Source organism: Paralichthys olivaceus, chromosome 24 (assembly GCF_024713975.1).
Source record: "Paralichthys olivaceus isolate ysfri-2021 chromosome 24, ASM2471397v2, whole genome shotgun sequence".
NCBI lineage: Eukaryota > Metazoa > Chordata > Actinopteri > Pleuronectiformes > Paralichthyidae > Paralichthys > Paralichthys olivaceus.
In genome coordinates, this window is record NC_091116.1 from 4,050,806 (window position 1) to 4,078,313 (window position 27,508).

Consider the following 27,508-nt stretch of genomic DNA (forward strand, 5'->3'; position numbering starts at 1 on the left):
CTTTGTCCAAATCTAATTTTGTTCGTACAGCCCATATTCATAAATCAGAATTTACGAATTAGAACTTCGCAATATATGCAAAGTGCCACATCTCCTGCCTTTGTCCCTCGACTGGGGTAAGGAAAAACTTCTACGTTGCAGAAAAGACATTATTAAAACACATTTCTCCAAACGTTTCAAACAGAATGAAGTCATGTAAATCAGTTATCTAATTGGCAAACAGCAAAAATGGTTTGTTCAAATCAGCGGAACATTACCGTTTTTCACGTGTTCTGCAGTGTGAGTGTTTTCGCCCCAAAGTAGGTCACGCTGTTATTTGGTGTCTTTTAGTGAGATATTTGGCAGTTATTTTGGTCTGACTCAACACTGCCAAAAGCTTCCTGAGTGTCTGAAAATATATCTTAAACAGCCCATGAACCCTAAAAGCTTACCACTTCTGATCAAAGTGCCAGGGTAGATGTGCGTGTCAGTCTGACATCAGGCTCTGCCTTTTATTACTGAAAATGGAACACATTAGCTTTGAATCCACCGGCTGACGTGCAGGCAGCTAAATACAACAAAATATAGGACATACTGTACATATTGTTTGAAGAACTGCTGACAGGTGGTCCTCCATGTCCATTACCTGTTGTAGCCCTGTATGATTATTGTCAACCCCATGATTATCATCCAGTACATGCGTTAAAGGTACAGTGTGTAGAATTTTGTGGAAGCTAGTGTTCAATGTTGCAGCTGAACACCCCTCACCTCACCCTCTCCTTCCAAACATGAAAAAGAACCTGTGGCAGCTTCAGTTGTCATAAAAACTCAAAAGGTGTTTAGTTTGTCCAGTCTGGACTAATGTAAAAAACATGGCAGCCTCCGTAGAGAGGGTCCCCTTGATGTAAATATGAAGTATTTAAATATAAATGGTTTTTTCTGGGGTAAAGAAAACTACAATTCATACAATTTAGATGAAATGAACTAATGAAAACATCATGAGGATTATTCTACATTCAATTTCTGCCATAGAATCAGTGACAGGGTCCATACGTCCAGCTTTCCAGCCAAGTCTGGTCAGAACTATTTCCCACAATGGTGTCTGAATCAAATCCCAACCCATGCCTTGACAGAAATACAGGCTCAAATTTCAATAAAAACAGTCTTTACAGAGATAGAATACTCTAAATACACGTTTATTTCTGAGGTTGTAGATTGCACTGGAGTGGACAGCATTATACTGAGAAGAGAATATATATATATATATGTATAATATACAGAAGCAGGTTATTATGAGCTTTTTGGAAACAAACTTTTTAGAAAACTTCATTTTGGAACAGTGACCAACAACAAAATCACTTTACTTTACTTTTTCTTTGGGAGAGAGGGTCGTCCGCTGACCATAAGGTCGGTGGTTTGATCCCCCTCTCCTCCGCTCTGCATTCCAAAGTGTCCTTTGGCAAACTGCTGAACCCCAGATTGTCACTGATGGCTGTGCCAACAGTGTATGAATGGTGGGTAACAGAAAGCACGCCTCATATTGAGGTTCTGTATAAATATCTGGAGTGAGTAATTGCAACTTGTACTGTAAAGTAGTTTGACCGGTAGATAAAACTGGAATACCGTTATATATAAATAACTAACCGGCCTTTAATTGGGTATTTTTGAAGATGTAAACTATTATTTACTCAATTTTAAAAGATGACGCTCAGTCGCTGTGTGTTTCTTTTATTTCAGAAACTGATGAATTCATGTGAGGTATACTGTGGGGACCGTTATTGCCATTGTAAAACTGAGGCTAAATTATGCAGCCAGAAGAGGGAGGGAGAGAGGGAGAGAGAGTGGGAAGAGAAAAAGTGACAACAGTTGCGTGAGCTGTTATTTAGGCAGCGAGGCTGATGTGGATGACTGACAGCCTGTAGATGTCAGAGAACTCAATGTGTTTGCGGTGCATTCGACGGACCGGTTTTAAAAAAGCAATGACATTTGCAAACGCGTATATATCATTAAATAAAGAGCAAATCGACCAGTGTTTTTAAGCTACTCTGAGAAAATTGAGCAGAATTGGTCTATAATCACTGACTGTGCCTCGGTTACAGTCAAGAAATGATTAACAACCTCACCCCTCCACCATCAGCCGCCGCTTACGTCAAGAAAAAACCACATTGCTCACTGATTCATATGTTCATGTATGTTTGTGGCACGTTCTTGCTCGGGCAGATCGGTCGGATGCTGCGAATGCAATCAATGAAATCAATCAAATTAGTGCAAATCACGATTTGTCTCAAAGGCCTTTACCAAGATGTGATATCCTCTGTTCTATTAACAGGGGAAGAAACCACATAGGAGCCTCTTTCCCATTTTAAGTAAAAAAAAAAATGAAAATCAATCACGCAATGATCAAAACAGAAGCGTAAACATTCAGTTGCATTAGCTAGACATCATTCTTTGATTTTCTTCTGAGAACTGAACAATTACACAATCAAGTATTAGGAGGAAACTACTCTTCCTTATTTCCTGCAGAAATAAACCGTTGATAATTATTCTGTGCTTAATTTTCTTTTTGATTTTAAACCGTGCAATAAACTGCATGATCCTTTTTTAATACTAGTTCTTAATAGAATATACAAATACTTTTTCAGTACATTTAACATTGGGTAACATTTTAGAAGGTAAAGGTACAAGGTGATTTTCTTTATCGCTGCATTTTTCATGTCAAACCATCCACCATTTGCCCATTAATGGCTGGAGAGTTAACATTTTATTACATTTAACATGTAGTGGCTTTCAACAACTCATTTAATGGAGCCAGAATAGTGAAAATGGCCCTCTAATAGTGTAGATTTTTTATAGTGTCCTTTACAATGGCAACACATCACTGGAATAAACTTTGAAATGAACCTGGATGGCCTGCGATGCTTCACGCTGTATGAAATCTACATCTACTTACCGCCGCTGACTCTAAAAGCATTTGCACACCATTTAAATATCACTTTTAAAACCACGGACGATGTGGATTGACCGAAGAGAGGGTGTATTTAAATGATCACACGTGAATTGAAAATGTGGTCCGTCTGTAATCTGTGGTATTTACCTTCTCTGGGGGCGCTGGACGGTTGAATCTGCTGGCACAGACCAGGAAGGAGTCGGGCTTGGGTTTTCCGTTTTTCACCTCAGGGTCGTCCCCCACAACAATGTGGTCAAAAAGACTAAAAAAGGCTTTGTGTTGGCTCGTCTTCAACTGGAACGTCACACCAGCTGAGCTGGTTGCCACAGCAATGGGGACAGAGTGCTTCTGGAGATGGCGCACGAGTTTCTCCACACCTGGTTGTAAAACATGTTTCAAAGAGGCTTACAGTTAGAATAATACTGTATAGCAGCTATACAAGGCCAATGTTTTCAATAAAAATCCCTATTGATGTGAAGCTCCTTCCCGGACAACATTTTTATTCTTGTTTTCAATTTCAATGGCGCCTGGAGAGCAGAGCTGTGGGAGGTTTTTAATCTGCAGTTTCAAGGATGAGAGTCTATAACACCTGAAATAAAAACTCCCTCAAGGAACACGCACCTTTAACTTCCCTGTAAGGTGAAGAGAATGTGTAGACACTGAATACATCCCTGTGCACCCTGTAAACGGTGGTGCTACCAGACAAAGCCGGCCCATTCCAAAAGGCAGCCAGGAAATGTGTTCAAATACGGATCAGTCAAAGGTTAATCGATCACTAAACTCTGACCAATAAAAAGGCCGCCGCAAGGCGTGAGCAAAGGGAAGTCATGCAATAACTCCATTGTTTGTGTTGCAGCCCTGAAGATTGCTGCGTTACACATCTGCAAAATGCGGTTAAGCCCCCGGAACATATCAGCACGTGAAGTAAAGACAGCTGAACAGCGGCAGGAAGTCCAAAAAATAACCTTATCCCGAAATTGCCCACAGTGGCAGAGGAGAGAATTTAGATATGTTGCCATGTGCACACGCAAAACGCTCCCTCGAAAACTGCAGCATGTGAACAATGAAGCTGCCGGCCTACATCTGCGTTATTTGAAAGTTTATAAGGGCTCTTAGACACCTGGTTATATTGTTAATAATGAAGCATTGTAGAAGTTGTTCAGGAGAAGTTACTCTAATGTGTGTTAGTTGCAGATGGGTGTCAAAAATAATGAGTGTAAAACGTTCTTGAATCTGGAAAGATTCAACAGGGTAACCGTCTACATCAAATCCCGTCCATTCTGACAGGCTCAGATTTCTTTTTTCCACGTGTCTGACAACAGTGTGGCGGATTCCTGCAGAGACAGACCTTTCTGTTGAAGAGGGAAGATTCCTTCTGTCTGACAGGAAACAGACACTGCGTTTAAAAAAACAAAAGTTCTCTATATTGCAGAACGCAGGAGTTGCTGGTGTCCCGCTGATGCAATCAGTCCATTTGTTTGAGTTATTGTGTTACGCTCAGTGGTGGAAGAAGTATTCAGATCCCATACTTATGTCAAAGTAATTAAGCAACTGAGGCACCAGTCAAGGTATTTTGTGTGTGATGGGTTTGAAAACAGACCGGACCACAACCACGAAGGGATGATTACTGGGAAAAAAACAGGAGGGGAAAGAGATGGGCTCCGACGTCTTAGAAAAAAAAATACCCTTTAAAGTGGAGGTGGGCCGCCTTGGCAGAAGCAATTATAATGGGAATACTCTCCGATTCAGCAGTGAGGAGGCTGGAATAACCCTTAGTTCAGTTGAATATCAATAAAGTGCAATCTGGCTTCATCACATCTGATGATGTCTGGTGTTGTGGTGGTGATATGACCTGCTTCCTAATTGAATCAACTAACATGCCCTGGATGTGACCAAAAAAAAAGATGTAGGGTTTGACTGATTCAATTTTGGAGGTGGATTGATAATGAGGTACACGATATGAATATCTGCAGATACAATGTACTGTAAGTAGCATATTAAAACTAATTCTTTTTGGTATCAGCAAAGAGATCTAACTCTGCGCTGTCTAAATGTACCAGCATGCACTGCATGTGAGGCTCTCAGTGAACATTTGCTCAGCTTGTGGAGAGAGGGTGTGTTTACCTGGCTGTTAGCCTTCGCTCTTAATCACATCTGCCCACAGGAACCATGTTTCAGTGTCTGCCTGACAAATGTGCACCGCAAACGCACAATGGTTACAACAGTACACAGCAGCCCGAACAACAGTCCCCACGCCTTCGGGAAGGAGTCGGAAAATGAATATCCGCATAATGGTTGTGCTAAGTCGACCCTGACAATCAGGATTGTCTTTGTTCAATAGCATAACTGCTGTCAATGAAACGCTCTCCATTATAATTCAACATGAGAGACCGCTACCTGCTGCATTACCGTCTTTGTGCAACACAAATGGACCCAATTATTAGATGTACATTTACTCCTGAAGCTATTTCAGATTTTCGTTTTCACATAAACCATATTTTTGGAGAATCAACTGACTTATTATAACATGAGGTGAGTCTCTTTCAGAAATGATGCCAGGACTCATAAAATTCAGGATAAAAATACAGTAAAACCTGGTTGTAGTTTTTATTTGATTCCTTTTTTACAGGAAAGAGTGGTTAAATGTGGTTGAATGTAGGAGAATGTTGCATATTGAATGCACATGCAAGAGCAGCGATGAAACAAATCAAGAATACCTGGCATGAGTTTGGCAGAGGGAAATAAGCTTTCTTGTATTTGTCTGCTTTCGGCGAGGAGCTCCTCAGCTGTCATGGGGAGTTCAAGAGCGTCCCGGATAATCTGGGCAGCATCCAGAGCCTTTTTACCCATCACCGTGGACTTCAGGTCCCACGTGTACTGCTTTCCAAAGCGGTCGCAAACTTCCTGGAAGGACACGGTGTAAAGCCGCTCTGTGTCTGCAATGAGGAGACACACGAGGAGAATGAATAGCTTTCAGAGAAATGACACTCAGGATTAATCTTGAATGGAAGCTTTGGTGCACAGCTGCAAAATGTGTTTTTGCCTGCAAAAGAAACAGTAAAGTGCAGTTTGAGTTCACAGCCAAAAGTGACTGAGTGTGTTTGCATGATAAAAGTCAAATATATATAAAATGGTAAACCAGAGGTCCACCATCAGACCTGACATCATTCAAAAATAACGGTATTGGCAGCTGCCTGGCTTAAAGATAAGAATATTATCACCAAGCATGCCCTAACTCATTTTTAAAAGGTTTAATAGATTATAATTTTTAATTCGGCAACATGTGATTTGTAAAACAACTTCTTACTATGAATAAAATGTACATTTCAAATGTCTCGCCCTTACAGCGGAAACACTGGGGGGGAACTTAGAGAAATCAGAGAAATAAAGCCCAGGCTGGTATTTTAAAACGAAGCCGAATTAACAAGTAGGAAACGATGTTTTAATAACTCAACACAATAATGTTCGGAGGGATTCGCTCGCGTGGATATGAGCGGAGGATTCGTGAATGTCCAGATTGGCCGATGGAGTGCGGGGCGAGTTTCAGATGGAGTAAAGCAGCTCAAACATGACACGAGACAACGAGAACACGCGGAGACACCTAATAATAATCCATCCATGTCGAAGAGGACATGGTTCACAGGTTTGAAGCTGCTGCTGGACACGGACATGTTTCCCACCGGCTTCACTTCCGCGTTGACAGTGACGAGGAGGGGACGAACAGGAACTAACACAGACACGAGTCAAACGTTTTAAAAAATAATTAAAAGTGCACCTCAACTAAAATTTACAAGATTTGCATTTATAGTTTTGTCAATTCGTTTCAAAGTAAATACAAAGTCAGTGGAAAATGTGGATTTGGGAAGCAGCTTTTAAACGCAGGGATATTTTTTTAGTCGTGAAAGAGCAATGGCTGTTGGGTAATGGAGTCCATACTGAAAGGTTATTATAGTACATATTGTGAAACGTCAAAAATCACAGGAGGCCTGTTTATTTTTAATGAATAACAATTTTAAACGCTTTTATTGTTTTAAAAATGCACATGCAGTTAATTTGCAAGAAACATTAATCTATACATCTATAAAAACATTAATAATAATATATGCACAGAATATTCCGTGAGTTTTCAGAGATAAAGATGATTTAACCTGACCCTAGATGGGGATAGAAAGAGGCTTCGGAAAATAATCATGGAACTACTTTGATGGTCTCGTTGGTTGTTATGAAGCAAAAGATAGCAGACTGTGCTGATGTGCATGGTCATGGTTATTTTTAATGCTGTCTTCAAACCCATGAGGCTGTGCTTCGTTCCGGTGTGTGATGTCCAAGTGTGGAAACGTAGGCATCTAGAAGCCACGGAGGATAACTATTTGCAAGGAAGCATAACACCCACACACTTGGCCGCACTGCAACAACAGCCAGCCGTCTCTCTTTGTCTCTCCTCCACACACGCACACCATTTCCTGTCTTTAACACCTGATGCATAATAAATGATTGTCTGTCTGCAGAGATGTGAGGAATTTAGGTTAATGTATCAATGCAGATTGAAAATGCAGGAGTTGCAGATTATTGACAACCAGGACAAGTGGACCTGAACCCTTTGGTGCATCTGTGTGACAGAGAAGGTTGACTCTAATCACAGCCAGTGGAATAATACGTTATTTACAAATGCCCGGGTTTGGAATTGACCCGTGCATCATCACCGTGTGCCGATAATGGAATTATTTCGGAGCAACGCCACTCTGTTGGCACTTCAGTGCAAACACAGAGAGAAAACTAAATTCTCTCAGTGTATCCACAGAAATGTTAAGGGTTGTATTCAATCAAACACACACACAAAAAAAAATCAACTTTCACATGGTTATAGCTGTGGAGTGGTCGGCATATATGGATGAAGTAATATGATTGTTTCTGACAATATCTATACACCTAAAGGCGCTCCTCTTATAAATAACAAAAGTTTTTATGAAGTCAAAATTCAGTTTCTTACATTTCCATTATCCACTTGATGGGCCACTGCAAATTACTGACAAGAGGCTATTCACTGTATTGTTACCAGCACTGCCACATTTTTCTGAATAATTGGAAGCTCTGTGGTAACAGAGTTTGTCTTGTTAGTGTGACAGAGATGTCAAGGGCTTAAGAGAACCCTGTAACCTGGACTATCTAATGAGCCTTTGGCTTTCAGGTCTAATTGGGTGCCGGGTGAGTGTGAAAAGGAGGCTTTGAGTCCTGTTGAGTGTGCTTTGTGCCAAATTGTGTAGTTTAGGGAATTGGTCAGACTGACTGGGAGCTTGGAGCAATAAACAGGAGCAACAACTTTGTGTCTTACTTGAGGAGCACTAAAGGAAAGTGCAGTTTCCTGATACAACAAAGAAACGTATATATATATACAGTATATATCTATAGATATATAGATATATAATTAATGTAGCATCTCTGACAAGATGAGTATTTTTGTTTTGTTCCAGCATGAGTGCAGAGGAAATAGCTCAAGAAAAGAGTAGCCTGATGATGTCTTCCAATCCCACAAATCAACGCAGCAACAAAAAGATGACAGTCTGGTGGAAGTAGCAGGAGATTGCTATGAAGCTAGCCCAGAGCGACACTTTGCTGTCTGACTGAAACACTGTGTCTGTAGATATAAATAGCGGGGTGGTAAAAAAAAAAAATCACAGCTTAGAAACCCCGTTAGTTAGTTTTCACGTCTCCCTCTGGAGTAGGACTGCGGCAGAGACGCTGCTACAGTTAGAATCAGACACGCTCGTGTTCGATGCTTTATGTTTGCGGCCTAATTATTACACTGAGATGCCTTGCGCCGGCTTTTCATCACAATGCAGACATCAACAGTCAGTGTGGTATAGATAAAACAGATTACTTGATTAAATGCAGAACTGATGAAGACGCTACTAAATTAATTCCATGCTCTTAAACTCCCCTTAATTCTCTTATAACTTACCTTTGCCTGCAATTATGGTGGCATCTGATCGTGGAGACTGCTTGATATGCAATATGCCTGCTCACATACTCTACCATTACTGACAATAACTCCTCAATTCCTTTAATTTCCATTATATTGCAAACTGTTTCTTCTAATAAATGTTGTAAATATTCTTATTTTGCTGATGTCCTCAGTTACAGGTGGCTTTATTCCCCTTAAAAGGGATTTTTAGTTTTGCTTGCTGAGGGTGAAGGGCAGAGGATGTAGCACCTTGTTTAGCCCTGCTGGGGCCGTAGCGCCCCCTGGCCCAGTAAGAGTGCATTGTGTGTCTCTCCCTGTATCCAGTGGAGCCTGGCAGATGCTCCTCTTCCTTCCTGGCATGTAGGAAAGACACAGAACCTGATTAGAGCGGCATCAACCTGGAATCTCCAATCACCCGGAAGCAATTAGGCCAGAGGCGGTATGAATTCTGTCCAGCTGGTTCAGTCAGGGCCGATGCATGTCATGTGTGAACAGCTCGCCAACGAACTCTAGTGAGATCACATTTGTTATTAAGATGTTGATCAGAATTGCTATTAGGGAACTTATGTCTTTTTGATTTGAACTAGTTGTTTTGTTTAATGAGCATTGCCTTTTGTTTTTGGTTTGCTTATTTGAAATTGCACACGGTCACCTACTTTTCTGTTTGTTTATGTTACCTGTATTGTCCTTAAAGGTCCAGTGTGTAAGATTTAGGTGAAAGGGATCTATTGGCAGAAATGTAATGTAGAATAATCCTCATGATGTTTTCATTAGTTTGTTTCATCTAAATTGTATGAATTGTAGTTTTCTTTACCCCAGAAAAGACCCTTTATATTTAAATACTTTATATTTACATCAAGGGGACCCTCTCTACGGAGGCCGCCATGTTTTTTACATTAGTCCAGACTGGACAAACTAAACACCTTTTGAGTTTTTATGACAATTAAAGCTACCACAGGTTCTTTTTCATGTTTGGAAGGAGAGGGTGAGGCGAGGGGTGTTCAGCTGCAACATGCAACTTCAACACTAGATATCACAAAATTCTACACACTGCACCTTTAAGTATGTGTAAACAGCAATAGAAACCTCAGTCATCATGACTTGAAGAAGGTTGATTGAGTAGAACTCAGAGGGGTTCAGCTGAACAGAGTTGAGAACAGAGGGTAAACCTCAAGTGCACAAGTAAAGACCAGCAGACTTAAATTATGCTTTACTACCCAGATGCTTTACGACCAACACATTCATCGGAGAGTTGTCATGATGTCGTTGTTGCAGCAGGTTCACTTTACTGAACCTGGTGTGTGCTCTTTATTAAGAGGTCACCAATAAATGGATGAGGAGGAGAGGAGAGGGTGAGGGGTGTTCAGCTGCAACATGCAACTTCAACACTAGATATCACAAAATTCTACACACTGTACCTTTAATTAAGTCTGAAAAACCAAGTTTAAAACCAACTTTCATTGACCAAAAACATCTAGTTTTATGTTGCCACCTCTTCCGTAACAAGCCCAATTACACAAACTGTGATTTGTGAATATGGGCGAAACAAATAACATTGTATCGATTGATTAAATATCATATATTCTGTGTATATTAGTAGAATAACATACTAGGGGATCCCAGAGCTGAGACAAGCATCTCACAGTCAGGTAGGGCAGCAGGTCACAATGTCAATGTTGGAGAAATATATTATAAAATGAGGACTATTGACAGGGTCAAGATGTTTGGAGAGGGAGCGACCAGCTGCATTGTGTTTGGAGATATGTAGAAAAACTGAACTATAGGCCTGATTTCTCTGCAGCATATAGTCACAAATAATAACCCCCATGACACAGTGAGATTTTTTTATGAAAAGAGCTCACAGGCTGACAACCTTGATCGGGCCTATTATTTATTTCTCTTTATTCATTTGTGTTTCATACTCCTCTCCATCCACTTCCTCTGTATTGCCTGGAATTCCATGCAATAACATGATCTGTGCAAGGGGTCAAATAAAATGTTCCGCTCCTCTGTCGAAACTGCCCGGCTTTAGGTGGAGTTCAACTTTGACCCCTGATTTCCGTCAGCATTAGCATTTTTTTTTTTTGACTGTGCCCTCACTTCAGAGCTTCTCGAAACAGATCAGACGCAGTTCCAACGGATGCGGTTCATTTAGTTTGCAGCTGGGTCGACTGCATTCTTGCAACAAGGCTAACTCCCTATCGATGTTAAAGAAAGTGACAAAAAAAAATCTGTGAGGGGAAAAAATGATATGTATGAATCCTTGGGCAGAACTATTAAGTGTCAATACTGGATGCATCAGGGAGACTTCAACTTATTTGTATAGCACTTTAGACACAACATTGTTGATCCAAAGTGTTTTACAAAGTGATAACTGATAAGCAGTCATAGCAATAATAATGATAACAACAATCAAAACAGGCAACTAGGAAGTCTCTGCTCAGATCATGGTCCTGGGTCAGGAGCCCTGAGATGTGGGATGGAGCGAGACAATTTGGTACCTTGTACACAAACATAATCATTTTAAAATCAATCCTGCAGCTGACAGGCAACCAGCGGAGCGAGGCAAAAATGGGTGTAAAGTGTTCCCTCTTGTTTTGACCTTGTTAAGACTCTCGCTGCTGCATTTTGAACCAGTTGGAGACGGGATAATGAAGACTGAGCGATGCCAAAATATAACGAGTTGCGGTAATCAAGGCGTGAGGATATGAGGGCATGGATGCCTTTCTCCAGGTTGGAAGTACTGAGTTTGGAGTCTGGAGTTTTTCAACTTGATTAATTTGTCAAATTTCCGATGGGAATCGAATATGATTCCAAGTTTTTTTGCATTTTTTTTTTTGTTTTAACTAAAGATGCCAAATGACCAAGTCGCTAACAAGATGTTGTATCATCTGCGTAACAGTGAAAAGATATGTTGGGTTTTTGAATAATGTGACTTTGTGGAAGCAGGTAGATGGAAAAGAGGGTTGGACCAAGTATGGAACCTTGGGGGACACCACAGAGGATGAGTTATGGAGGCGCCTATGGATCTGTAGGATAAATGTGAAGAAAAGCAGAACCAGAGAACCCCATCCGTTGAGTCTATGGATGCAAACAGAGTGATCTAAGCCTTGGCTTGTCTCATCTCACCCTTGTTTTGTCTCTTTCTTTCTCCATGAACACCAGAGTGGATTCCAGCAGAGACACTTTTGTGCCTTCTTCCAGTTGTTATCTGTTTGTCTTCTTTGCTCAACCTTTGCACCCACAGTTACTGAAATAGAGAAAAGGGAGCTCTGACCTACAATACAAAGTGGTGGATTCAAGCAATCTTTGTCTGTACTTACTCTGTGTACTGTCATCCTTAGTAAGAGGGGCATAAAAAAGATGGTGGAAGCCATGTGAAAGAGAATAAATAAGTTAACAAAACAGATCTGAACCATTGAAATTGCCATAACAGATTCCTACTGCTATATTTACTTTAATTACAATAAAATCTAAAAGTTGAACAAATAAATGAGTTTACTACTCAATTAAAAACACCAATCCTGTTCCCATAGTCTCAGGTGTATCACATATGTTATGGCAGGAAATGATTTATTGTCTTCAGTTTCTTTTTCTAAGTTTCAATGAAGTCCTTTGTCAGAGAGGAGTATCGTAGTTTGGAAAGGTTAGGAACAGGTGAGGCGTCTCCGGGGCTGCAGAAGCAATGGGCTGAACGAGGCTGAGGGGCAGTGCAGGGCAGGCGATGAGATGTGGATCCACACAGGGAGACCAGGACTGGACTTGAAGATCCAAAGAGCAACAAAGACAAAGTTGGACGTGGTGGAGCAGAGAGACAAACGGTGACAGTAGCGCCTTCGTGTATTTGGAGAGGCTGACTCTCATTTCTGCTGCTTCACACTTTACTTCAAGTTTATAAAACGATTGATGAAACATTACTCTAAAATTTTAGCTGTTTATTATCTTTATGCTTATTCCTATTTTTGATTATGCCGAGGATTGACTCAACAATATATATATATATATATATATATATATATAAATATGTGCTTGGAAAATTAATACTTTTATTTAGTAGAGTGGGATCAATATCAAGTTTATTCTGTTATTACGACCCTAGCTGAGGCCCAGCTGATGAATCTAGTGTTCTTACAGTGTGACAAGCATCCAAGGATGATCATCCTTTCACACCAGCACTGTCACATTCACAGATGATACAGTCATTTGTAATTCTCCTCCAGTTTATCCTTTCATTACTGACTGTGACACTTCCAGAGGAGGGACGGGCCCTAAAGCAATCAATGTACACACACACACACACACACACACACACACACACAATTCTATTTACATTGTGATGATAAGCTCGTTAACTCTCTGTGGCTGATCAGTATCGCCCTCAGCAATTCCCCAGCCGACCATTTGTCCTGGGCGAGATATCAGCAATCACCATTTTAAATGAGGAGAGGTGATATGAAATGCAAATTCAGCAACCAAAATCAATGCCTTTCACCTCGGGGGAACAAAGTAAAGCAGAGTGCGGCGTACGGACAGCTGTCCTTACGCACTGTGAGAAAGACATTTCGTTTTATTTCAAAACACAGAAAGCAACACGATTTCTTCCTGAAACATGCATCTGCAAAAACACCTTTTTGGCAGAAGCCATATGACCTTGTTCTAGGATAAAAAGCACTGTGGTGTTGTTAAAGTAATGGCTCTCACCTTTTGAGGTGTTGCGTTTCCATGGGCCTCTTATTGTGCATGTGGGCACACAGACATGATTTTTGCTGTGCAGTCTTATTTGTACCATTGTGGAACAAGACAAATCCATCTCGAGGACAGAGCAGAGCTGGGTTGTCGAGGCGCAAGTTGAGGTATTGTGTGATTTGTTCACTTCCAGAGGGTCTTCACCGTAAGTCCACCACTCTGTCAGTCTTTTGACCTTAAGTTGAAATTTACTGTAGCTAGTCAAGCTATGCATATATTATCTTCAGGGTCAACAAAATGTCTCTAAAGACTGTCATTGTTTTGCTTCTTGTTTAATGACTTCCTGTTTATAAATGGCTCCAGCTACCCTTAAAGGATATGCGGTATAGATAATAGATGGATGGATATAGCACTACTAAAGGCAGCACCTTTTTCTATTACACATCATTCATACGTCGTTGACACAGCCATCGAGGGCAATTTGGGGTTCAGTATCTTGCACAAGGACACTTTGGCAGGAGGACTGGAGGAGCCAGGTATCGAACCACTGATGACCCTCTTTTTCCCTGAGCTACATTGGACGATATACATAACAACTTGCAAAGTTTCGAACCATTCCTTGCGAACCTTGCTTCACAGCAGCTCTGAGCTGTCCTTTAACGCAGATTGTTTCACCACCACCAAGTTTCCTCCTCCTCCATCTTTCTGATTCCCTGAAAGAAATGTACTTCCAAGTCAAGGGCGGTTCATTCAAATGTGTTTATGAGACGGCTTGGCAACTCTTAAATGTCGAAGTAAGGTCTCATCAGGCTGTGCTTCAAAATTTGAGGGAACTAAAATTATCAGAGGCCTAATTAACCTGATAAACTTCAATGAATGTGTTCCCGGTAATATGATGGCGGTGATGAGGTTGACAGAGAAGACAGTAAATATAGTGCTGAGCAAAATCCCTCCCATTCTAATTTTACCGTGAGGAACCAAATTACCCAGAGGGAGGCTGTAAGCACTTGAGACTGAAGTGTTTATGAAGAGTCTTCCCCTCACTGATGATAATGCTCGGCTAATTACGGCACTCATTTATAAGCATCTACATTTTCAATTAGCAGGTTGATTACAAGAAGAAGTGTGTTTATGTGAAGTTTAGTGTTTTGATCTGTGGGATTTAGCATCTACAAGTTACTTTTAAATGTTATGATATGGTACATTTAAAGGATTACTGACAATGGCAGTTTGCCCTGTATATAAAAGCTCGCACAAGATGTAGAAGAAAGGGATTTCTTCTTCCCCCTCCCAGCCTACTAGATTGTTTCCTTGCTGGATCAATGTAGAGCGCCTCCATGCCACTTGAGTTTTATTATTTGTGTGTTTCTTTCTTTTGCTGGACAGGAGTGTTGGGTCTCCCCGTACGTGGTGTCCCCTTCACTGATCCCTAAGCTTACTCAGGTTTCATCCACGGTAAGCCAAGCACTGCCGGTTGATTGGCTATTGGGCATTTTAGGTGCCATAAATTTAGGTTAGTGTCCATGTAGAGTTGAAAAGCCTGTTTAATTTTGAATTAGTATGTACATTTTATAGATTTATAGATTATTCTTGTACTAATGTTCATTTTCATAGTTTATTTTTGAACCTGTGTTACCTTCTTGAGCATTTTACTCCTTAACTGATTACTTACCCTTGTATTAAGATAAACCAACTCCCCCTCCTGCCACAAGTACCTTAAAATCATGCAGGGTGTGTTCAATAAGGACGAGTAGGATTCTCCTCAGTCTCTCTTAAGCACCCTGTCCAGTTAGTGGCTGCAATTATCTGCTCACGTGGCTGAACAGATGCATCCACCAGTTGCATACAGAGCTTTCAATTGAGGAGAGGGCAGCAATGGTGATTAAGGCGAAACAGAAGGCTACAATAAAGCTCTATACCCCAATCCATCAATGACAAACACCCTCGAACAGGATGAGGGTTCTTTCGATGAAATCCTGGACAGGCTTGTGCCGCTGACCCCTTAATCAACTCTGATGATGATGAGTGCATTGAAACCAGGAGACAAATGACCAATTAAACACAGACATTGAAAGACCACAGCAACAAGTGCTTTGTCCAGCCAGCACACATCACATACCTTTGCATGGCTGCTGGACATGACATTTCCCTTGTCTATGCTGACAATGTGTCTAATTAGCTGATCTTAGGGTGGCATACAAAAGAATCTTGAGCTAATAAACGCTGTACCAGGTTGTGATTGGCTCCTTGAAGGACATGATTAATGATTGTGAGGACCGGAGGTTGGCTGAGGTTCCCATCACTCATGTGGACCTTGTGGATACCTATAAATACATAATTGCATCATTATTACTGGCAATTGAACCCAACACAAATGGTATCAGGATAAAATTGGTTGCACTGACTGCAGAAGGCTCCTTTGGAACATGGGACAATGTTTTATTTTGAACAGACACACAGTGGTAATTTCAAATTACCACATACATTGATTTAAATCAAGATCACCGATCACTTGAGAGGTAAGGAGAGGGTTGGGGGGTAGACTTCCACCTGCCTTTTAAGACCTAATGCAGCAAATGATTGTTCTAAGGGGAATCTACAGATTTGGTCTAAATTAATTGAGATGGACGGTTTCAGGGGCCGTGCCAGGACCCATGGGTTTGTTTTTACTCTTTTACAATCCTTACATTTTCTTCAAACTCATGCAATGTGATATGGTGTGGTTTCTGTTGCACAAATTAGCCTTTGCAGTGGCTCACTTTTTGTTTCATTGTTGGAGCTTGAATTGAAACATTGATGGATTTCTGCCTCGAGAATGCTAAGTGTGCTGCAGAATATGCTGTGAAACTGTTAGGCGTCTCTATCGCTGCAGTAAATCCTCTATATTTTGATAGTTTTAGTCTGCATAATTTCAACCTTCATTATCTTTGTTGTCTTCAGTTTTATACGAGAATCATCAGCAGCTGTACCTCATCTTCTGTTATTTGCACCAGACTATACATAATTAGATTGGGCAAATTTGTGAAATCCTCCCTAAAGTTGAGCAAAATGACATTGTGATTCTGTTCAAGTGCTAAACAAATGTAACCCTAGGAGACCCAGTTTTCAGCAGCCTCAAGTTTGGATGCAGAGATCCATTTAGAGACAGAATGCACAAAAGCTTGCCGTGTTTACTGAGAGCGCTTTGAAGCTGTGCAGTGAACGACTTGTTGTTGTTCCACTGTTGAGAATTTCGAATGAAAATCTGTGTATTTGGGCTTTTACTTCACTTCACGTACATCTTTTTAATTAATACACTGTTGCATGAAATCTGGTTTTTACCACAAAACATCAATTCAACCCCGGTTCTTCTCTATTACTCTGTGTTCACATTTAAAACATGAGCTTTTCAGTGAGCGACGTTCCCATGAGTTGATAATTTGCATTATGTGTTATTTGCTTGACGTTATCCCCACGTATGCCACTCATAGGACAGAGGGATCAATTTAAATATTTTAAAACTATGTTTTTAGTGGCAATTCCATACTATACATTACACGGCCCTAACAATAAAACCAGCTCAGTCAGGGACACTGTGTCATGATTTAACCATTTATTGTACACAGTTCAGCTGGATGCAGATGGCTCTATTCTTCGGATGTTCCCTGGATTAGCCAAGCAGCATGCTAAAATAAAACAGGGAACACATGCAATAACCCCCAGTGGGCGTAGCAGGGCAGATACATTTTGTTCAAGATGAATACCATTTACCACAACCGTGTTTGGACTCGGTGCTAAAAGGTGGAAGCTGGAGGAGTGGAGGCAGGTTGCCAGCAGCAGAGCATGAGTGGCAGTGGAGCTGAGCAGGGATCAGTGAGGAGGAGGTCGTAATTAAATTGACCCCTTTGTTGAGAGAATGGGCTTCGATTGGGGAGATGAGTGACAGCTAAGCACATGAGTCCGTGTCTTGCATGAACTAACGCACTGCTTCAATAAAAGGGTTTTATGTTTTGTAATGTTTTTAAAGTAAGAAGAAATATATTGCAAACAATATCGATATAATTTATTTTCAGGAGAAACAGAAAGCAAGTTTAAGTCCATAAAAAATAATCGCTCTTTTGAATTTGTATGACATTATTTTTGTAGTAGGTATACAAACGTTTATGTATACAATGCATGCTATAAAGAATGCAAACCATATCACGATTGGCAAAAAAATAAATTACATTTCCTGAAAAGCTCCCCTACCTCCAATGTATGTTAGATAATGGCAAATCACTGAATTACCCATGAATATTACATGACCTGTGTTACTGAATGTGCAACATGGAGTGTTTAACTGGAGCGGCAGGAATGTCACGTTTGGTTTGTTGCAGGCCAAATGGCATTGTGGGTATGGGGTGGAATGTAATAACACAGGCTGGTGGCAGACAAGCACAGAAACTGATCACACAACTCGAAGCGGAAGGTTCAAGCCAGGAAAATTGAAGCAATGGGAAATATTAACAGACTGACAATGGGAGCACAGAGACTATATAGACAAAGGAGACAGTTGTGACACATAAGGCAGTTGCAGACAATCACAGGACTGGGAAAACAAACAGACAAAGACAGAGAGTAAAGTAAGAGGAAAGACGCCTCTAAGTAAAATAAGAACTAAAAAATCCAAAATGCAAATAGAGACATAAAACCAAAAATCTAAAACCAAAGTCTGAACATGAAAAGAGCATTATAACCAAACCGGATATCAAAATTTCCATCAATTCAAATATTAATCCAAGACACATTCGAATCAAAGACATATCAAAAGTCGAAACAACAGAAGGACAAATCCCAAAAAAGGATCTGAAGTCCACAAAAAGAATGAAATTGAAAGCAGTGTGTTTACTCACAAAGCATAGCGTTCACTTGTAATATAAATACTGCAGTTACAGGTGTAAAAATAAAGGAAAAACTTGTTGAGGCTAGTATATAAGGCTATTATACACAGCAGTCAAATACTGATTTATTTTACGTTGTACTAATCACACTGATATATATGTATATAATTCTATATTTTGATTTTGGGGTTTCTATTAGTAACTGAATGCAATAAAAAAGGCTGAGATGTCATGATTGATAGCTGAGATTTACTCTTTCGTTCAGGCGGGTGTATTGGCAGGACCTCGATAACGCATCACCATCTGTACTGCACAGATTCCAGCTCTAAATGACATCACCAGGACAAGATGGTGGCATGTGTATGATATTTTGGCTTCATTTTTCAAAATCAATCTTTAGGCCGTATACCTTCATTGAGATGTCTTATATTGCTTGACAGGATCTGCTAGAAAAAAATTGATAAACTGTCCAAAATCAGGTAATGGTATATGGTTGGCATACTTTCTCTATCACACATCATTCCCACTGCTGGCATAGCTGACACAGGATCAGACTTGGGTATCTTGCCCAAGGACACTTTGGCACAGGGGGGGGAATCGATCCTTCTGGTAAGTGGACAACCCACTCGATCTCCTGAGCCAAAGGCGTCCCAGGGTGGTGTTTGAATCTGTTACAGTTTCACCCAGTGAAACATTTTACAAACATGGTGTCCCTTTGTTATTATCGGTTTCTGAGTAAAGATTGAAGAGCAAATATATAAAATTCAATTTTATTTGTTATCATGAAGGTGCATGACAGAATGCGTTTTTTAGATGTATTCCTGTCATTTAGCAATTATAGTAACTTCAATTAATCAGCTTGTCTTGTTGAGATCAAGATCTTTTCTGCCTCCTCTTCACCTCCTGAGTCCAAGAAGGATTAATTAAACAGCAACGCGACCAGCATACAAGAATACACACGTTAAGCCAAATCACAAACAAAATAGTCATATGCAGAATTAATGGTAATATATATTTTTATTTGACTTAAAAAAAAAGGTCATCACAACAAACATACCACACATGATAATTTAAATAAATATATTTTAGTTAAAGATCTGTGTTATTTTAATAAGCAGACATGAATCTGTGTTGCGAAAACCCTTAATTGGAAAATGTCCTCTCCAAAGATTTTTGTCCCCCAGAATTGTCTGTTATTTAATATTTGAAAGCATAGAGAGAGACAGGAACCAAGGGGCAGAGAGAGAAGACTATGCCATGCAAGCCAGATATGGAGACATTAATATTTTGTGGTATGTGATTTAACCATTTGGCAATTGGACATTCTTCAGTAATCTTTTGCTGTGTATGAGGGTGATAATGCAGCATTATACTGTCAGGTTTGCCTCAAAGTAATCGGTCCAGTAACTCAGAGGAAGCTCTATTTAATATTAAACAAGGAATTCGAAGTGGCAGTGGTCATGGTCATAAAAAATAAAATAAAAACCTGGTTGTAAGAAAAGAGAAAAGGACTTTGGTTAAAGGTAGGTGGTTATTATTGTTGTAATAGAGTTTCTCTCTATTCAGTTTTCGTTATGGCTCGCAGTACCGGTTGAAAACGTTTTCGCTGGTTTAGTTCTTTCATTTCATACAGATATAAACACATAAATATCTTGATAAATGAGGCCCATTTTCTGAATTCCTGTTGTGTGTTTGTGTCACCAGCGGAAAGGGTCACAGTTGCTCCGCATTAACAGTCTGCTGCACCTCAGGAACATCTTGCTGCTTGATACCCTGCTTGATTTATGTGGCTGTCACGGCTGACGTGCACTGACCCCTGAACAGCCCAATAAAATATTCATATCTGTACGGGACACACCGTAGCCCTTCACACACTCTGTGTTATTTACAGAAACACCGGCCTTCAAAGTAAATGTAAGTGGCTTCCTTTAGCGCCGCAGAGTGTGTTTGGAAATCACTACACCCTCTGGTTTCCGGACAGACTAAAATCATTTGTGTGAATGGAACCCTGTGGAAATCTGGGAATAATGTGTGACTAATTGGGTGTGACTAACAAGGCCTCAAGCCAGCGCTAGGCATCGTGTTTAAAGCAAGAAACTCACAGGAACCCCTTCAAACGTCAACGGAGTCCGTGGATGAGATGAGATTGATGTTAAAAGAAGACACCATCATGTTAGTTTTATTTGGTTTAGCCTTAGAATGCACTCAGACGAGACTCTTTGTCGACTCTTTACTCACTAATGTCTGCAAAGTCAAAATCTTAACCGTCGGACGTTCTAACGTCCGCTAGTCTTACGGACACATGGCATGTTGTGTTTCCTCTGTTGTTTAATTACGTCTGAAGTCTTGGTTGCCAGTTACTACAATTGTATCAGACACAGCTGCTACAAAGTTTACTTTTGAGACTCCTAAAGTGTTTTGTGGACTTTTTAAGTTAGATTTTTGGGTAAACTATGCCTTTTAAAAACTCATCTTTTCTCTATTAACACACTCTGTGCCATTCTTTACCCGATTTCCTTATTGAACAAATTTAGCACTTGGAACTAACTGAATTGAAGTTTTAGTGTTGTCCCTCAGCTGTATGTCTTTTTGGACAAAAGTAAATATATATGCGGGGAAAAAAAAGTTCGACATTCTCTAAAAATACTTCTTTTTCTCCTTTTGAGGGTGAGATAATAAAATGCATATGTGTACAGAATCGTATAGAACTGGAATCAGGGTGTAGTAAGCCTAGCTTAGCATAAAGACTAGACACAGAGGACAACTGCTAGCTGGATTCTGTCCAAAGTTCAAAAAATAAAGTATTCTTATCTGTTAAAAATGACCCAATTCAAATTCCACATTCAGCAAAGATACTGCCAGGTGATCTTTTTCTGCCAATTATTTTAAAGATGTTTTATTAGATTAACTCATGTGTCGGAGCATGTATTTTACATCCACCTGCAGTAATGATAGGATATTACTAAATTAGCATTATCACTGACATTCCACAGCCTTTTTTGTGTCTGCAAATTTAGATTTGAGACCCTGACTGTAACCCCTGACCGTTTGAGAGTGAACTGCAACACTGAGGCTGACTGTTGATTAAAATGACACCATTGGTCAGCCAAACCGGCACAGCACAGAGGTATTTGTCTGACGAAGAAGAAACATTAATGGGGACAGCTTCATCAGGGATTTGACTTTATTAAAAAATGTATATGTGAGCACATGTGAGATGAGGAGAGATCCAGATAAAGGGCTGACACATAGGCACAATGCTTATGGTAATGCTAATCAACATACTGTTTCATCAGCATAACGGCTTTCAACTACAACCTCAGTTTCACACATTTACCATATACGGTTCCAGCCACATACTTTCACCTGATCATGTGAGACAAGATAACAATGTTATTTCAAAGATTTCAATCATTTATCTCTGGCGTTATATATCTAAAAACATTATATAACATCCCATGTGATGCGTAGAGTGAGTTTCTCTTCCGCTTCAGATTGACTCTTCGAAAACGCATTGAATTGATTTTGATCTGTCAGACGCCAGATGTCCATGGCAGTGCATGAAAACAATTAGACTGCAGAGCCCAACCCCCACTATAAATAATGCCAGTAACACCACGGCTAATTAACTCAACTTCTTCTATTCAAGGTTCGGCGACAATCACCACCCGCTGAGTACAAAAAAAAATGCTTTGACAGGGTGACAAAACCATAATTAAGTAGGAGTTGCGGGAAGATAACCAACCATCCCCAGTCTTAAGCACCATCTTCCACCTCTCCCTCACACATCTGCTTCAAAAAGTCAACCATCAATCCCAGATCCTCCCACCATTCTCATCAAATGAAGACGGCCCAGCAGCACTCACACCCATAGCAATAAAGTACTTTGAAAGACTGGTCAACTCCCACATCTTCTTCTTCAGTTTGCAAATTGGATTGCCGTTAGATGTAATGACAACAAAGTCACCCACACACTCCCTTCCACCTTGACAAGAGGAATAGGAAATACACATGGAGGCTGGTTGTGGACAAAAGCCCACGAAGCCCTGCTTGAACCTCCACAACCTGTGAAACGCTACTCTGCCATCATTCAGTCGGTTCTCTGCTCTTCAATCACTGTTTGGTTTGGATCGGCCACGAAACGTGAAGGTTACAGACAACAGATGTGGAGAACCGGACAGCTTTATGTCAGGGTGATATCCTTCCACTGCAAAAAAAAAAAAGATGTTGATTGTTGATTCTGGGGGAAAGTAGGCAATGAAGTGCAGCCCCTTGACAATCAATGGAGCTCCAGCGGAGAGGGCGAGCAGTTTGAAATACTTTTGAAAAATGGTGGCACCTCAGACCTCTCCTGTTTTGACATCAATAAAAGAATGTCAGGCTGTATCACCCTGGATACCTGGCTAAGTTCAAGGTCTCCTTATGGGTGGTGAAAGCCTTCTGTCAGCACCGCGGCTGAAATACATGAATCGCTTGTCCAGAGGGGGGAGTTCACCAAAATTGAAGAGCATCAGGAGTTCTCTCAGTTACGTCACAGACGTTCACATTAAGAGATGTACAACTCAAGTCAAGCCTCCTCGTATTCAAGCACCAAAAGACACAGGATGTCTGAATTATTGTATTTATACAAAGCTTTTCTAGTCCTGATGACCTCTCGAAGCTCTTAACTGTGCAGTTTTACATTCTTCCATTCATGCAGCGCATCTACAGTATGTGCAGCACTCTCTCCATGAAAAGGAGCAATTTGGGGTCACACACACACACACAGGGAAGGGGGGAGAGCATTCTGGGAAACTGAGTCTCAGCACAGTTATTAGTTCAGTTCTGTGCATAATGTGTCCTTATTTATTTTTTGCTTTCATTTCATCTATTTCCGCTTTCAGTATTTATGCCAAGCTTAACTTACCATGACCTGACCATGAACTTAGCAAACAGAGCTCTCTGGAAAAGAAAAGTGATCCTTTCCAAGTTTTGCACCATTCCTTTCATCCATGCTGCGACATACGCTCCACCGAAACAGAGTACTTAGTCTGAAAACTGTTACTATTTGTCCGAGCTATCGCATTCGAATTTCGGTGCAGCTGGTAAGTGCGAAGCAGAGAATGTGCACAGATCCCACAAAATCACCTTGGATACTGTGTCTGCCAGCTCATTCATTGGCAATGGAACAGCTCCAGAAGTGTTGCGTGGTGGCAGAGCTCAGTCTTGGCTCCCTTCTGTCTGTGCCTTGGAGGGGACTTGTTGATATTTGCAAATTATATTCCCCTTCATGTGAATTCCATTTTAGCGATAACAGAGCGTTATGTAAAGCAATCTATTCACACGATGCCAGACAAAGAGAACATTTCGGGCTGACAATTCTCCGGTTGCCAGTTTACTGATCGGAGGAGGATACTGTTTATCTGCAGGCATGTTGACGAGGGGCTGATGTCATTGTGTTTGATTCCCACAGCTTACCAGGATACTGTAGAGTGATCAGCAGTCAAAGTCAGCCTGATGTACGTTGGCCTCATTAGCCTTCCCGCAGAGAAATGGATCAGTCTTGTAACATTACTTCACATATTTACACTCCAGTAATTAGAAATTACAAAGTCAGATCCTCATCGCTGCGTCTTTTATCAGTGAGATTAATTGTCTTGTCACAAGTGCATACTATTATTGGTTAAGTGGGTAGGGCCGTGATGGAAAATAAAAGAGGCAAAAAAGGTAATTATTCATCTGAGTCACACAGAATTGAAATCATTAAATTCTCACCAGTCTAACACACACATGATATATATATATATGTATTTATTGGACTGGAAAAGCTATTCCTCAGTCTGGTGGTGCGAATCCAGGGAGTCAGGTATCTCCGACCAGAGGCCAGCAGGGAGAGCAGGCTGTTTTGGGGGGGGTGATGTGTCCTTCATGGTCCTCAGGGACTCCCTGCGACACTGCTGGGCGCCACACTCCCCGGTGCCTCGCGGTGCATGATGGGGCAGGTACCATACCACGTGGTGAAGCAGCCTGTTAGAAAAGTCGCTATGGTGCCTTGAGGATTTAGGGCTTTAGTCCAAAGGTCATCGGGCCCCTGTGCCGGCACTATTGGATCATTTAGTGTCTCTTTGTGATTGTTTCGTGGAGGGGTTTCTGTCTCATCATCGTCTATCTCTTTTGTTTTGTGTATTTTTGGTTTAGCAGCTTTTTGAGGAGGGTTGCGTTTAACTTGTTCTGCATCCGTTTAAAGTCATTTCGTCCGTCTTTGGTTATGTGGTTTATCTTTGTGGCATTTTGCCTCTGTGTCTCTTTGTAACCACTTCATTGTGTGGGTTTTAAGTAATCCATGCACAAATATGTGCCTGATTCACTCTGAGCGTAGCATTCACGCTAAGCGGCCTTGCCTTTAAAGGAAACCAGAATCTGTGTTTAATAAATACGACCATCATTTTCAAGTTTCAGCTTGAAGCGTTTATTTGCTCAGGGAGATTTGTGTTGATTAGTTGATTCATTTCAAACATTGAAAAAACCCAACATATAAGTAGAAATAAAGAACAAAACAACAATAAATAATAAACAGCCTTGCAATGAGAAACATAAATACACAAATGATGTCCAAAAGGAGTCGACAGAAGCAACAATGCTTGTCCAGCCCTACCCCAATCTACATCAATACATCAATAATTCAATTCATCACATAATTAATTATGTGTAATAACTATTCATGTTGTCTTTTTACCTATAATATTGAGGTGGTGCAACCTTCAGAACCACAGAACAAAAACCCCACAACTGTTGAGCGCTAATTGTGGTAGCACATAACACTCCATTACACATTTAGTGTGTGCGCAAAATAACAATGGATGGATGGATTTCCACTGAAAATACTCGGGAGAGAATCTCGAGAGGATTCACTTTTGGAGCGGATCGAGATCAAGGTCAACAAAAAATGTGGAATGTGTGAAAAATGCTTCGCAGGATATCTCCGCAATCGACAAGGCGAGGGAGACAACGCAAAAGCTTATAACGACCAGAAAATGATTCTTATGAAGTGGCGTTATAAAGAAAATGAAATGAAGTCAGAAAATAACAGTTTAAAATTTTTTTTTTTTTCGAGGTATCTCTGCATCCCACCACCAATAACAATGCAGACAAAATCTTTTGCTTATATAGTTTAAACAAATATAACACCATATGAATTACATCATTATGAAATGGCGTTATTACATAGAACCCCTCGCATGCTTTTCATATTCTTTGTTGCCACCACTGCACTGCAGTACTCTATTATCTATTGTGGATGCAGACTTTTGTTGTTTCCACAATCCAAGAATGGAACTGCACAAATAGGATGCTCGCGTATATAATATAGAGTGACTACATAATGAATCCTTAATGCATTGCTCTAAATGTGACTCTGGACAGTCAAGTGAAAGCTGAGGTCATTAAATGCAAAGCATTAGTGTTGCCTTAATTATACACTGCTGGCTGTACAGCACGTTCAGGGTGCTCCATGGATTTGTTGATGAGTTGTCAGAGCATGAAGGATTAACACTAAGATATAATATTAGATTAGTGCTGCAGCAGCCGACCGCATGAAGGCATACAGTCTTTATTTTCGGTAGTTGTGCAGTATAGGACATAAATGACACATGTATTATAATCAAGAATTACATTGAGTAGTACTTTGTTTGCATAAAAAGAAATGAGATATAAACACTGATTAAACCGTTTAATCAGCATTAGTCAAGAAGAGGAGGAGACCGAATTGTTATCACGGCATTTCAGACTTGAATTTGCATAAGGTTTTCTCAGACAATCCAAAGACATACAGGCAGAAATTTAATGTAGAATATTGTTTATGTGTTTTCAATAGTTAATTTCATCTAAATTGTATGAATTGTAGTTTTCTTTACCCCAGAAAAGGCCCTTTATATTTAAATACTTTATATTTACATCGAGGGGACCCTCTCTACGGAGGCCGCCATGTTTTTTACAAAAGTCCAGACTGGACAAACTAAACACCTTTTGAGTTTTTATGACAACTGAAGCTACCACAGGTTCTTTTTCATGTTTGGAAGGAGAGGGTGAGGTGAGGGGTGTTCAGCTGCAACATGCAACTTCAACACTACATATCACAAAATTCGACACACTGTACCTTTAATTCTAGTTCAAGCGAGACTCATTTAGAGACCATGGTAACACATGTAAATTGGAAGAAAATAATGATGGGATAAAATAAGTTTTGGGTACATTTTGGCCTGTGTTGTTCGCTGGATTATTTAAAATAAAAGGGTCTCTGTTCTGTCAGAGATCGATGGAAGACTGAGTTCCCAGCCGTTCTGTGCTAATGAGTGTAATTGGATAACAGCACCCAGTCTTCAAAGCTTTTCATGGTGTTGCACTCAGTTGTTCACGTGCAACGAAAGAACTGTAACATTTTTAATGGAACCCCCTAAAATAATGGGGGGGGGGTGCTAATCCCATATTCAAAAAGCACTATGAAACATTAGGCACAGCAGGACGTTCAGCTAAATGCTGATATTCAAATGGCGTGTAATGTAAACCATGTTTTAAGATGAATGAAATGCTAAAACTTGCTAATTTAAAAATGAGCTACACATGGCAGGTACAATTTGGATCATTGACTTTACAATGATGCAAAACGTGACATGTTACCAGACTCTTAGCGGTTTTTGATTGGTGCCATCGCAGGAATTCCCCTTCGATACCGGGTCTGATCAAGGTAATAGGGATTCTCTGCAGAATCTACAACCCTCATTTAATGTAAAAATAAATTGGGAAGTTCAGCTGAAGCTAATGAGGCTTCGCTTTCAGTTTGTCAAACAGGTCATTACCATCCAGAGTGAGTCTTTTTCGTCGAACATCTCCCATGTTTCTCATGACAATGTAACCTTGCAGTTTGTAATCTGGCGTTCTGAGGGACAGATACAGAAACAGAGCACCCTTCCGACTGCCTCATTCAGTCTAGCTGTCTGTATTTTGAAAGCACATTTGTGGGTCTTATCAAACAACCTTAATCTGTCACCTCGCTCTCTGAAAACTTGGTTTCTCCTTGCAACTAAAATGATCGCTAAA

The 27,508-nt window shown here is 40.4% G+C and overlaps 1 protein-coding gene across 2 annotated transcripts in view; it reads right to left on the reverse strand.

The window, feature by feature from the left end:
• Positions 1 to 6,677, reverse strand: part of pudp (pseudouridine 5'-phosphatase) — a 30,437-nt gene extending 23,760 nt beyond the window's left edge. For both annotated transcript variants that reach the window (XR_002203464.2, XM_020103842.2), the window contains exons 1-3: positions 6,528 to 6,677; positions 5,644 to 5,862; positions 3,074 to 3,303 (exon numbers count right to left, since the gene is read on the reverse strand). Coding sequence is in view for 1 of the 2 variants with exons in the window: in XM_020103842.2 (XP_019959401.2) it covers positions 3,074 to 3,303; positions 5,644 to 5,862; positions 6,528 to 6,597 (519 nt within the window). In the remaining variant the exon portion in view is untranslated. The remainder of the gene's footprint in view (positions 1 to 3,073; positions 3,304 to 5,643; positions 5,863 to 6,527) is intronic.
• Positions 6,678 to 27,508: the final 20,831 nt, after the last annotated feature.